Source organism: Pseudopipra pipra, chromosome 30, assembly GCF_036250125.1.
Source record: "Pseudopipra pipra isolate bDixPip1 chromosome 30, bDixPip1.hap1, whole genome shotgun sequence".
NCBI classification, from domain to species: domain Eukaryota; kingdom Metazoa; phylum Chordata; class Aves; order Passeriformes; family Pipridae; genus Pseudopipra; species Pseudopipra pipra.
This window is the reverse complement of record NC_087578.1, coordinates 1,876,951-1,888,182: the sequence shown is the minus strand read 5'-3', so window position 1 is coordinate 1,888,182 and position 11,232 is coordinate 1,876,951. Positions and strand designations below refer to the sequence as shown.

The 11,232-nt window shown below is 59.4% G+C and overlaps 1 protein-coding gene and 1 long non-coding RNA gene across 2 annotated transcripts; one reads left to right on the top strand and one right to left on the bottom strand.

The window, feature by feature from the left end:
- The first annotated feature begins 158 nt into the window (after nucleotides 1–158).
- Nucleotides 159–9,917, top strand: PA2G4 (proliferation-associated 2G4). The gene is made up of 13 exons (XM_064638872.1): nucleotides 159–307; nucleotides 2,293–2,421; nucleotides 2,955–3,060; nucleotides 3,373–3,442; nucleotides 4,144–4,236; nucleotides 4,510–4,573; nucleotides 5,885–5,963; nucleotides 6,876–6,954; nucleotides 7,067–7,200; nucleotides 7,555–7,649; nucleotides 8,122–8,249; nucleotides 8,431–8,484; nucleotides 8,706–9,917. The coding sequence occupies exons 1-13, from the start codon at nucleotides 220–222 to the stop codon at nucleotides 8,769–8,771; spliced, it is 1,185 nt and encodes a 394-aa protein (XP_064494942.1). The 5' UTR covers nucleotides 159–219; the 3' UTR covers nucleotides 8,772–9,917.
- On the bottom strand, nucleotides 9,908–10,742 carry LOC135404227 (uncharacterized). Its single transcript, XR_010425600.1, has 2 exons — nucleotides 10,449–10,742; nucleotides 9,908–10,027 (listed from the first exon to the last, which is right to left on the bottom strand). It is a non-coding gene; the product is annotated as an uncharacterized LOC135404227 (long non-coding RNA).
- Nucleotides 10,743–11,232: the final 490 nt, after the last annotated feature.

Below are 11,232 nucleotides of genomic sequence, written 5' to 3'. Positions count from 1 at the left end.
CTGCCGGGACTTGTAGTCCAAGGGGGCGTGGAGGACTCGCGTTCCCAGCGTGCCCCGCGCGGAGCCCGCGCTCTGCCCTGCTCGCGCCTCGGGCTCGCGGTCCCGGGGGCTCCTCGGCGGCGGCGGCGGCGGGCGGGGGGCTCGACCAGGCCCGGGGGGCTCGACCAGGCCCGGGGGGCTCCGGGGGAGGCTCGGGCTCGGGGGGGGGGGGCTCCCACCATGTCGGGCGAGGAGGAGGCGGCCGAGCTCACCATCGCCGAGGACCTGGTGGTGACCAAGTACAAGATGGGGGGGGACATCGCCAACCGTGAGTGCGGGGCCCGGGGCGGGGGGGCGGCGGGGCGGGCGGGGGGCGGCTCCGGTGAGGGGCGGGGGGGGCGGCGAGGGCCGGCCCCCCCCACGGTCTGAGCCCCCCCGGGCCGGCCCCTCTCGCCGGTGAGGGGGGGGTCGGTGCGGCCGCGGGTGGGGCCCCCCGTTCCACCCCCGGTACTCGGGACCCCGCCGGGCCCCGCGCGGCCGCCGCAGCCGGCACGTGGTACCGCGCCCCACGTGCACCGGCGGCGCGGGGGGTGCGGGCCGGGCCTGTCCCCCCCGCTCCCCCCGGGCCGCCCCGCGCCGCCCTTTTGTTCGGGGCTCTGACCCCCCCAGGTCCGGGGGGGTCCCGCGGGAGTGGCGGGGATGGGATCGGAGATGGGGGAGCTCCGGGGGGGGCTCTGCCCCGGGAATGGGGGTGGGGGCTGCCCCAGGAATGCGGATCCTCCCCCAGACCGGGGGTCCGGCCCCGGGAATGCCGGTCCTGCCCCTGCTCGGGGGTCCTGCCCCGGGCCAGGCTGTGCCCCCCCGGGCTCTGCCCACCCCCCGCCTGGTTCCCTTTCCCCTGTTATTTTTTAAGCCCTCCCCGCTGTCGCGGGTGCCCCGCGGAGGGTGACAGCTGTTAGAGCCGCCCCGACCGGTTCCGTGGGGCTCCCGGGTGTCCCACCCCGGCTCCTGCTGACTCCAGAGCTTCCCTCGGACTCCTGCCGCTGCCCTGGGAGGCAGCTCGGGCCGGGAGCGGGGATGCAGATTCCCTTCGGGAAGGGAGGTCGCCGCCGCTTTGGCTCCCTCGGTCTGCTGGGCAAGCTGGAAGTTTGGCCACCTCCCTTCCCGGGGGGAAAGGCAGCTCCACGCGGGTTCTTCTCCCTTGGGAAGAGCAAACACACGAGTGTGGCAAAAAAAACTTCCAACTACCTCGAGTTCTTGCCAGAGTGAGGGGCTTTTAGAGCTATAAAGTGCTTTAACTCCCTAAGGAGACCCTGGGAAGGGCAGGGCGCAGTCGGGAGTGTTCCTGGGCAGTGCTGTCAGCTGTCCCTGCTCCTCGGATCCCTTGGAATGCTCCATTTATCTGCTTCCCTGTTTGTTTTATTTCTTCTCCGTGTTCTGCCAGCCACAACCGGCTCCTATCGGAGTGTTATCTGTGCTTTGAAATATTCCAAACTTTCCCATGGAAGGGTGACTGGAGGGGGCTGAAATCTGGTTTGTCACACAGGTGGAAGACCCACCTGTCCCCTCAGCCCTTCCAAGGATTCCTTGGAATTCCAGGAAAGCACATTTTCCCCCCTGTGGGACTCCCCCTGAACAGCCTCTTGTACAAACAACGTGATCACAGGACGAGGGGAGACTTTGAGGAGCTATCCAGGGATCCCAGGAAACTTTGGGATCAGCACTGTGGCTCCTGTGGAGTGTCACAGGTGGAGGGAGGAGGAGGGAAGGGGCCCTGGACACCCCTTTCCCACAGTTTGTCCCTAAAGCACGAGGCAGGCCGGCATTCCCAGCGGATCCAGACAGGGCTCCCAGGGACTCAAATATTCCCAAAACTTCCTGTAAGCCCAGCACAGAGCTGGGTGTGGGGAGCTCCTTGTGCCAGGCTGGGCCAGGACACGTGGATTCCTTGGGAAACAGGGACTCCTGGAGTGGGTGCCCGGCTGGGTCTGTCTCCGGCCCCGCACGTCCGCAGCGCCTTTGATGTCTCCCAGCAATTCCCAAACCTGTTTCTGGAGCTCTGACTTCTCCCAGAGGAATGTGGGGCTCCTGCTTCCCGCTGGGTCTCAGAGGTGCTTCACCTGTGCAGCCCTGTGGGAACATTCCCAAAGGTTGAGGTGGGATTTGTGCCTCTCCAGGGCCATTTTTAGTCGAGATCCGAGTCTGGAATCCTGTTTTGCCCTGGGACACAGCAAGGTTTTCGTGAGGGGGATGTTGGTGTTGGGTCTGGGGCTGTTGATCCCTGAAGGGCTCAGGATGTCCTTTGGAACCCAGGGGTCCTTCGTGCCGTGGTGGAGGCGGCGAATCCCGGAGCGTCGGTTCTGTGCCTGTGCGAGAAGGGGGACGCCATGATCATGGAGGAGACCGGCAAGATCTTCAAGAAGGAGAAGGAAATGAAGAAAGGTGAGGCTGCTCCGGGGCCGTCCCGTGGCCCTCGTTCCCGCCGGGTGTCCGCTGGGAATGGGCAGAGCACGGGAAGTGCTCCTGGGTGCCGATGGGTGTCAGGGATATTCTGCTGTTCCCAGGAAGGCAGTGTTAGCCCACATCCTCCTGCCTGCCCTCCTGGCAGTGTCACTGGTGCTCCACAGCTTCCCATTTCAGCAGACCCAGTTACCCCCTGGAAATGGGAATTACTTGGGAGAGTCACTCGGCACCGTGGGGGTTGTGACGCTGAAATGCATCACTGAGAGCTCCCTGGTCCGTGTCCTGGGTGCTGGAGGTCCTGAAAATAGGCTTAGATGGGATACTGGGAAGGAATTCCTCCCTGGGAGGGTGGGCAGGCCCTGGCACAGGTTGCCCAGAGAAGCTGTGGCTGCCCCTGGATCCCTGGAAGTGTCCCAGGCCAGGCTGGACAGGGCTTGGAGCAACCTGGGCTGGTGGAAGGTCCCAAACCCAGACCGCTCCTTGACTCCAGGGTTGTGTTTCTCCCTCTCCAGGAATTGCCTTCCCGACGAGTATATCCGTGAATAACTGTGTGTGTCACTTCTCCCCGCTGAAGAGTGACCAGGATTACATCCTCAAGGACGGAGATCTGGTCAAAATGTGAGTGCCTGGGGCGAGTTCCCTCCTCTGCTCCCTGTTAAATGCTTCCCAGAATCCCGGGATGCTTTGGGTTGGAAGGACCTTAGAGATCATCCCCTTCCCCCCGCCACGGGCAGGGATGCACCAGCCCAGGTTAATTACTGCGCCGCTAATTAAAGACTGATATGGAGTCTGGAGCAGCGCCTGGAGCGCTCTCCCGTCTGCTGCTGCCTCTGGAATCGCCCCTGAGCCCTGAGACCCACCTGGAATTCCCTGGGACCCGCCTGGAATTCCCTGAGCCCCGCCTGGAATTGCCTTTCCTTTGTGTTGCAGCGACCTGGGGGTGCACGTGGACGGGTTCATCGGGAACGTGGCCCACACCTTCGTCATCGGCGCCTCCAAGGTGGGTCTGTCCTCGGGGGGTGTCTCTGGGAACTCCCCTCCAAGTGTGGCATCCCAGAAATCATCTTGGGGGGTCTCTGAATCCAGGGGGCTCTCTGGGGAGGAGGCAGCACCGGGAGCCTTGCAGAGGCAGTCCCTGCTGCCCGGCTGTGCTGCTGCAGTGCCCCAGGAGGGATGTCCCCCACCCCAAAATCAATTCTTGCTCCCCACTTTTCCTGCAGCACAGATGTTCCTTGCTGGGGGCTGGTGTTGGTGGGACACTGGGATTTGGCTGGTCTCGTGCCTTGGGAATCCCTGTCACGATCCTAAAGTTGCCACTTAAAAAAGCTCAGGATGAATCCTGAGGTGGAGCCTTGGGAAGAGGGTGACGGTGTCTTGGGGTTTGCTCCAGCAGCTTTGGAACAACTCGAAGGGGAGAGGACCAAAAATCCTCATTTGGAGTGTGCTGAAATCCTCCTGATCCATGTTTGTGGCCACACTGGAGCCCTGATCCCTTTCCAGGATTGGGAGGTCTCGGGAACTCCTGTGGGAGCTGATTTGGTGGTGGTTGATGGGGCACTAACGAGGGATCTGTGGGGCTTTTCCCCCTCCGAGCTGGATTCCCTGCTCACTCCAGGGAGAAGGTGTCCAGTGAAATGGGGAATCTCCTCCTCCAAACGAACAGCAGCCCTCAAAAATCCCCTTGTTTGGCTGTTTTCCCAGGAAAACCCCGTGCTGGGCCGCAAAGCCGACGTCATCAAGGCGGCTCATCTGTGCGCCGAGGCCGCCCTGCGCCTGGTGAAACCTGGGAACCAGGTCAGGGTCCCAGGGGGGGATCCCAGGGGGGGACCTCGCCTGGGAAGAATTCCCAGCCTGGGGAATTCCGTGGGGCAGCTGGGAGCAGCTGTCTGGGTGGGTGTTGGGAGGAATCAGAGCCTGGCACCGTCCCTCTGCTTTTTAGGAGGTGTCAAAGCACCTGTTGGTTGTGAAACGTGTGGAATTTATCCCAGAACATGGAATTAAAGGAAACCTCGTGCTTGTGGCGGGAACTTTCTGTCCTTAACGTGTTTTCCTGTGTCCTTCTTCCAGAACACACAAGTGACAGAGGCCTGGAACAAAATAGCTCACTCGTTTCACTGCACACCCATCGAGGGTAAGGATGGGGAGCAGGGATCCCAGGGAGCAGGGATCCCAGGGAGCAGGGATCCCAGGGATTCCAGGGAGCGGGGATCCCAGGGAGCAGGGGTCCCAGGGAGCAGGGATTCCAGGGAGTGAGGATCTCAGGGATCAGGGATCCCAGAGAGTGGGGATCCCAGGGATCAGGGATCCCAGGGATTCCAGGGAGCAGGGATCCCAGGGATGAACACGACATCCTGAGCTGCCCCAGTCAGATTCTGGGAAGCGTTCAAGTCCATCCCTTAAGTGAGCAGCCTTTGCTAAAATATCCCTTCTAAACTCTCTGGATTCCTTTCCTTCCTCTGTTTCTGTGGCTTCATGGACACTATTTTGGGAACAAGACGTGGGCTCCCCCAGCCGGGGACACGTCCTGGCCATTTGGACTTAAAGCCCCTTTAGCAAATCCAGCCCAGCTTTGTGATGCCAGAACCTCCCCAGGGGTGGGCAGGGTGTCATTTCCTCCCTGCTCCAAGGCCTTGGATGAGTGGGAAGGTGCTGGGATGGCTGCTGGTGGCAGTGGCACCGCTGGATCCGTGTCTGGAAGCTCAGCCTGGCACTGGCAGATCCTTTTGTCCTGTGGGGTTCTTTCAGCCACCTTAAATTGGTCCATTGCTGGTTAAATTTCCCGAAATTCCATAGAGCTGGCTCGTTCTCTGGGATCTCTGGGAACACAGATTCCTTGCTCTGTGTGTGGGATGGCTTTGTGGGCCTCCTCAGTGCTTTGTTCCATTCTCCAGGACACAATCCAGGGCTGTCCAAGGAGTTGTTTGGGGAAGAGTTGAGTCCCGGGGTTTTCTCGGGCAGGTGATGGGAGCAGAGGGAGCTGGTTGTGCCTGGACTGTGCTTCCCATTCCCAAAAGGGGCATCCCACAGTCCCTGCTGGCTCAGGGAGTGGGTTGGGAATGTGCTGGTGCCCCTTCCCAGGCTTGGAGGTGAACTGTGGGAAATCTCCCTGGATGTGACACTGGTGGGGAATGGCTCCCAGTACAGCCCAGTACAACCCACTGGTGTGCCTGTGCCCGGGGCTCCCAGTACAACCCAGTACAACCCACTGGTGTGCCTGTGCCCGGGGCTCCCAGTACAGCCCAGTACAGCCCAGTACAGCTCCCAGTACAGCCCAGTACAACCCACTGGTGTGCCTGTGCCCGGGGCTCCCAGTACAGCCCAGTACAGCTCCCAGTACACCCCTGTTTCCGTGTGACCCTGAAGACTCTTTCCCTCCCTGCTGCCTGGATCTGAGAGCTGCCCTCCCAGTACTCCCAGTGAGCCCAGTTCCCTCTCATGACAGGGATGTTGTCACACCAGCTGAAGCAACACGTGATCGACGGGGAGAAAACCATCATCCAGAACCCGTCGGACCAGCAGAAGTGAGTGAGGAGCTTTTGGGGGGTCAGGGTGCCCTGGGTCAAAGTGCAGCTCTGGGCCCTGCACAGGACAACTCCAAAAATTTCCCCAGTCCCCAAATCCCTGAGGGCATTGTCCAAACCCTCCCTGAGCTCTGGGGCTGTGCCCACTGCCCTGGGGAGCCTGGGCAGTCCCAACCACCCTCTGGGGGAAGAACCTGTTCCCAAAATCCATCCAACCCCCCTGACACAGCTCCAGCTGTTCCCTGGGGTCCTGTCCCTCATCCCAGGGTGGCTCCTCACAGGGTTGGGCCTTTAAAGGTCCTTCCATCCCAAACCATTCCCGATCCTGTGAGCTGTGAGCCCGTGTTCGGGGTCATTCTGAGAAAGAAAAGCTGGAAGCCACCGAGGAGGCTCCGTGCTGGCACCTGGCCTTGGTTCCTGTCCAGTTCCTGGGGATCTGCTGGGAGCTGCCAGCACAAATCCCAACTGTTGGTCGTGGAGGTGGTGCCAGCTCAGAGCTGTGCCAAGACCTGTTGGCTGTCCCTCAGGAGCTGCCAGGATCCCACGGGATGGGGGGGCTGGGCAGTCCCATCTCAGGAGGGGTTTGGGCTTATTGACCTGGGTTCTCATTCCATCCTGCTCCAGCAGCTCGGGGATCCCCTGGGATTGGCTCTTACAGGAAATACTTATGGAGTTTGGTGGCTTTAAATCCCAGTCCCCATCCCTGGAGGTGTCCAGGGAACAACTGGACCTGGCACTCGGTGCTCTGGGTGACAAGGCAGGGATCGGTCACAGTTCGGACTCGGTGACCTTAGAGGTCTTTTCCAACCTCAGGGATTCCAGAATCCCGAGTTCTGAGGGTCCTGTGGCTCGTGGGAGGTTTTCTCTTCCCTGTTCTCCGTTTTTTCCCTCACCAAACTCTTCTCCCTGCAGGAAGGACCACGAGAAAGCCGAGTTCGAGGTCCACGAGGTCTACGCTGTCGATGTTCTCGTCAGCAGCGGAGAGGGAAAGGTGAGTCCACCCCACAGACCCAGGGGCACCTTTGGGGTGGGGGGGTCTGGAGGGGGCTGCTCCGAGGGCGGCTCCGCTCCGGGTCTCCCACGGCTCCCGTTGGCCTCTCCAGGCGAAGGACGCGGGGCAGAGAACCACGATTTACAAAAGGGACCCTTCCAAGCAGTACGGCCTGAAGATGAAAACCTCCCGTGCCTTTTTCAGCGAGGTGGAGCGACGCTTCGACACCATGCCCTTCACCCTCAGGTGTGGGGACACCGTCCAGGGGGTGGGACACCTGTCCTGGGGGTGGGACACCTGTCCTGGGGGTGGGACACCTGTCCTGGGGGCTGGAACACCCATCCAGGGGGTGGAACACTCATCCAGGGGGTGGGACACCCATCCAGGGCTGGAATCTGAGCAGAGCCAACATGTTTTGCTGTCCCAGCTCGGAGGAGGGCACGGCCTTGGCTGCCCTCTGTGGGGAGTTGCAGGATTTGAGCCCAGGAGAGGGTGTAGAAAGGATGTGATGGGCCTGAGCAGGAATTGCAGGGGATTTGAGCTCAGGTGTGAGCTTGGGTTTGAGCTCAGGTGAGCCCAGGTGTCTCTGTCTCCCCCCAGGGCTTTTGAGGACGAGAAGAAGGCCCGGATGGGGGTGGTGGAATGCACCAAACACGAGCTGCTCCAGCCCTTCAACGTCCTCTACGAGAAGGAAGGTGAGTGCTGGGGGGGGAAGGGGCAGGGGAGGGAGGAATGGGGGAGGATGGAGCCAGAGGAGCTGCTCAGGAGCAGGAGTTGTGGGTCCTGGCAGGTGTCAGCAGCAGGAGTTGTGGGTCCTGGCAGGTTGAAGAAGCTCCTCTGAGGTGGTTTTTAGCCAGGTGGGAACATGGAACAATGCTGGGTCAGGGATCACTGCCTGGATCAGGGGTCAGTGCTGGGATCAGAGGTTAGTGTTGGGTCAGGGGTCAGTGCCTGGGTCAGGGGTCAGTGCCTGGGTCAGGGGTCAGTGCCTGGGTCAGGGGTCAGTGTTGGGTCAGGGGTCACTGCTGGCATCAGGGGTCAGTGCCTGGGTCAGGGGTCAGTGTTGGGTCAGGGGTCACTGCTGGGTCAGGGGTCAGTGCCTGGCTGGAGCACTCCGGGGGCAGCCCCGCAGGTCCTGGCAGGTTTAACCCGGGCTGTGCCTCGCAGGGGAGTTTGTTGCACAGTTCAAGTTCACGGTGCTGCTGATGCCCAACGGGCCCATGAGGATAACGAGCGGCCCCTTCGAGCCCGAGCTCTACAAGTCCGACTTCGAGGTGCAGGACGGAGACCTGAAGGTTGGTTAATCCTAAATGTGATTAATGTTGATAATTGCAAGTATTAATATGTCAATTAAATATATGTATATATGTATTCCCCATCCATCCTGTGCCCCCGAGGATTTCCCTGCTGTTCCCCATCCTCCTGACTGAAAAAGGAGTAGTTTTCCAGCTCCTCACATTTCCTTCCTGTCTCCAGGCCCTTCTACAGAGCTCTGCAAGCCGGAAGACCCAGAAAAAGAAGAAAAAGAAGGTAATTTGTCCATTCCTTGTGGGAATTTGTCCATTCCCTTGTGTAAACTTGTGGCTCAGCAGCGCCCGGATGCTCCCAAGTCCTGTGTTTCGGGTTCATTTTGGTGTTTTCCCACCTCAGGAAGCAGCAGCTCCGTGGGATGGGGCTTCTCCAGGGCCCCCAGGGTGGGCTGTGGCCGTGTGGGACCCCCCAGCTCTGACCTGTTCCCTGTTTCCCCACAGGCTTCCAAGAATGCAGAAAATGCCACCACGGGAGAGACGGCGGAGGAGAACGAGGCTGGCGACTGAGAGCCCCCAAATCACTCAAATGGCCCCTTTTCCCCCCAAAAAAATCCAACCAGAAGCAAAATAATCTGGCACTGTTGGTCCCCTCAGGACCAGGCAGTCTGGACTTCCCACTGACTCCAAGCAGCTCCCGTTGACTTTGCCAGGCAGGGAGGAATCTCTCGGCCACTTCAGACAACTGAAAAAAGAGCAGAAAAAATAAAATTAGGAGTAAAAGTCACTATTAAATCTTTAACCTTTTATATTTCCCACATTTGAAGAGGGGAATTAATCCCAATCCAGCAAGAGGGAGTGTAGGGAGCCACCTGCTTCCTTCCTCCTCCTTCTTCTCCTCTTCCTCCTCATCCTCCTTTTATATTTTTTAATTTTTCCCTTTACAAATTTTAACGGAGGACAAAAAAACCCACCCAAAACCAGCTAATTACACCCAGAAAAGTGCCCTGTGTGAGTGATCTGGGACACGGTGCCAGAGGATTTATCTTTCCCCTCTGGGATTTATATTTATAATTGGGAAAAACGGCAAATTTGAGGTCCCCTGGGAGAGTGCTCTGGCTGCTCCGTTTTTGTCTCTGCCTTCATTTAAGGGATAAACTCGCTATTTTTTAACGCAAACTCGTTTTTAAATTGTCCAGATCCTCGGAAGCCGCCGACATTCCGGCCCTGCGGAGGGGCAGGCGAGTCCAATTCCCTGTGTCCCGGGAGCACATTCCACCCTTCCCGCCCGTCACCTGGGGCCAGAGGGTTTCTCACCCTTCCCTCTGGGTTATATTTGTAACTGGGGAACAACCCTCAGCTGCTCCTCAGGTGCCGGTGAGGGAAGCGCTGCCGGAGCCGCCGGGGCCGAGCCCGGCCGGGGGTATCGCTCTTTTGTAGTCACTTTTATAAAAAAAAAACAAAAAAAAAAAAAAGAAAAAAAGCCGCCTGATGCCATGAGTTGAATGTGAGGTTTTTTTCTTTGCCGATACCTCTGGTTCTTCCCCCCCCACCCCCCCGACGGAGCTGAATTTGGGAAAAACTCTTGCCTTTTAAGAACATTCCCGGGCGTCTCCGCAGGCTGCTGTGCTTCCTTCGTCAAGATCCGAGTTTTCCACCCCAAACTCCACACGTGCAAATATTACCAAAGTCAATAAAAGAGAATAAACGATGCGATATTGGATTTTATTCTGAATTTTTTCCATCTCTCTCTGCTCCTGGTCTCCAGTTCTTTCAGCCCCGGGGTGGGTGTGGGGTGGATGTGGGATCCTGGGCATCTCTGGCATCTGAACTGTGAATTTGAGGGAAAAGAATCCTGATTTTGAGGGGAAAAAAATCTCTCATTTTGAGGGAAGCCCCCCTGGTTTTAGCCTTTTTAACCAGTGTTTTGCCTGGAGATGGGAGCCGTGTGCTCTCCTAGTCCACAGCACGGATTTATAAACCCATGAGATCTGCTGGAGGTTTATTAATTTTATTTTTTTTATATTTTATATTATTATACAAATATGTTTAGATTTTATATATTTATATTACAGTATAAGTACTTTATATTTTTAAAGGAAAGTCCCTGGATGGCCTTTGTGATGCAACAACAATCCCATTCACATCCTGGACAAGCGGAAACTCCCAGAAAAACTGTTTTTGATGCTCATATTCCAAATAAACTTAAACGTTGACAGGTCGGAGGGGACTTTTGGGGACACACACACACCTTTGGGGACCCCCCCAAAAGGGGGGCTGCGCAAAATGGCGGCCGGGGTCGGGACTACAGCTCCCGCGATGCTTCGGGGCAAGGAACTACAGATCCCGTTGTGCCCCTCGCCGCTGTGGGCGTGGCCTATCTCCACTATAAATACCGCCAACCGGGCGGCGCGGGCCCCTCTCGGCCGCTGCCGCCATATTGGGGCCTTCCCCGGCCGCCGCCTCCATCCGCCTCCATCCGCCGCCCCCGCCCGCCCGGACTGAGCGCGGAGCCGCCGCCGCCCCGCCATGAGGGCCAAGGTGAGCGGCGGGGGGCGGCCGATGGCGCCTCAGCAATGGCCGAGTCTGGATGGCGGTGGGAGGGACCCTGCGGCCTGGACACTCCTGAGGCGGGGGGGGAGTCCCAGGGGAGGGGGGTCCCACTCCTGGTGCAGGGGACGAGGGTCTCGGTGGGGGTCCCAGGGGTTGGGGGGTCCTGCTGGCTTGGGTGTCGGTGGAGGCGCGAGAGGAGGTCCCTGTGGAAATTGGGGTCCCTGGGGGTGTCCCAGGGGTTGTTCCAGGGGGTGGGGGGTCCTGGAGGGGTGTCTCTGAGGGCGGGGGAGGGTCCCTGTGCTGGGACTGGGGAGCTCCCTGTGGAAGTTGGGGTCCATCGGGGGGGTCTTTGCTGGGAGCGGGGTGGGAGAACCTTTGGTGCAGGCGGGGTCCTTATGGAGGGGGGGGCGCGTGCCCCAGGTTGGGGAGGGGGCTCTGAGGTCTGGGGGTCCCGGGCTGCGACTCAGACCCGCTCGGG

Coding starts and splice junctions, on each gene's coding strand:
- PA2G4 (XM_064638872.1), top strand. CDS start 220: ATGTCGGGCGAGGAGGAGGCGGCCGAGCTCACCATCGCCGAGGACCTG. Junction 7,201..7,554: donor ACCATGCCCTTCACCCTCAG/GTGTGGGGACAC, acceptor GTCTCCCCCCAG/GGCTTTTGAGGACGAGAAGA. Junction 8,485..8,705: donor AGAAAAAGAAGAAAAAGAAG/GTAATTTGTCCA, acceptor GTTTCCCCACAG/GCTTCCAAGAATGCAGAAAA.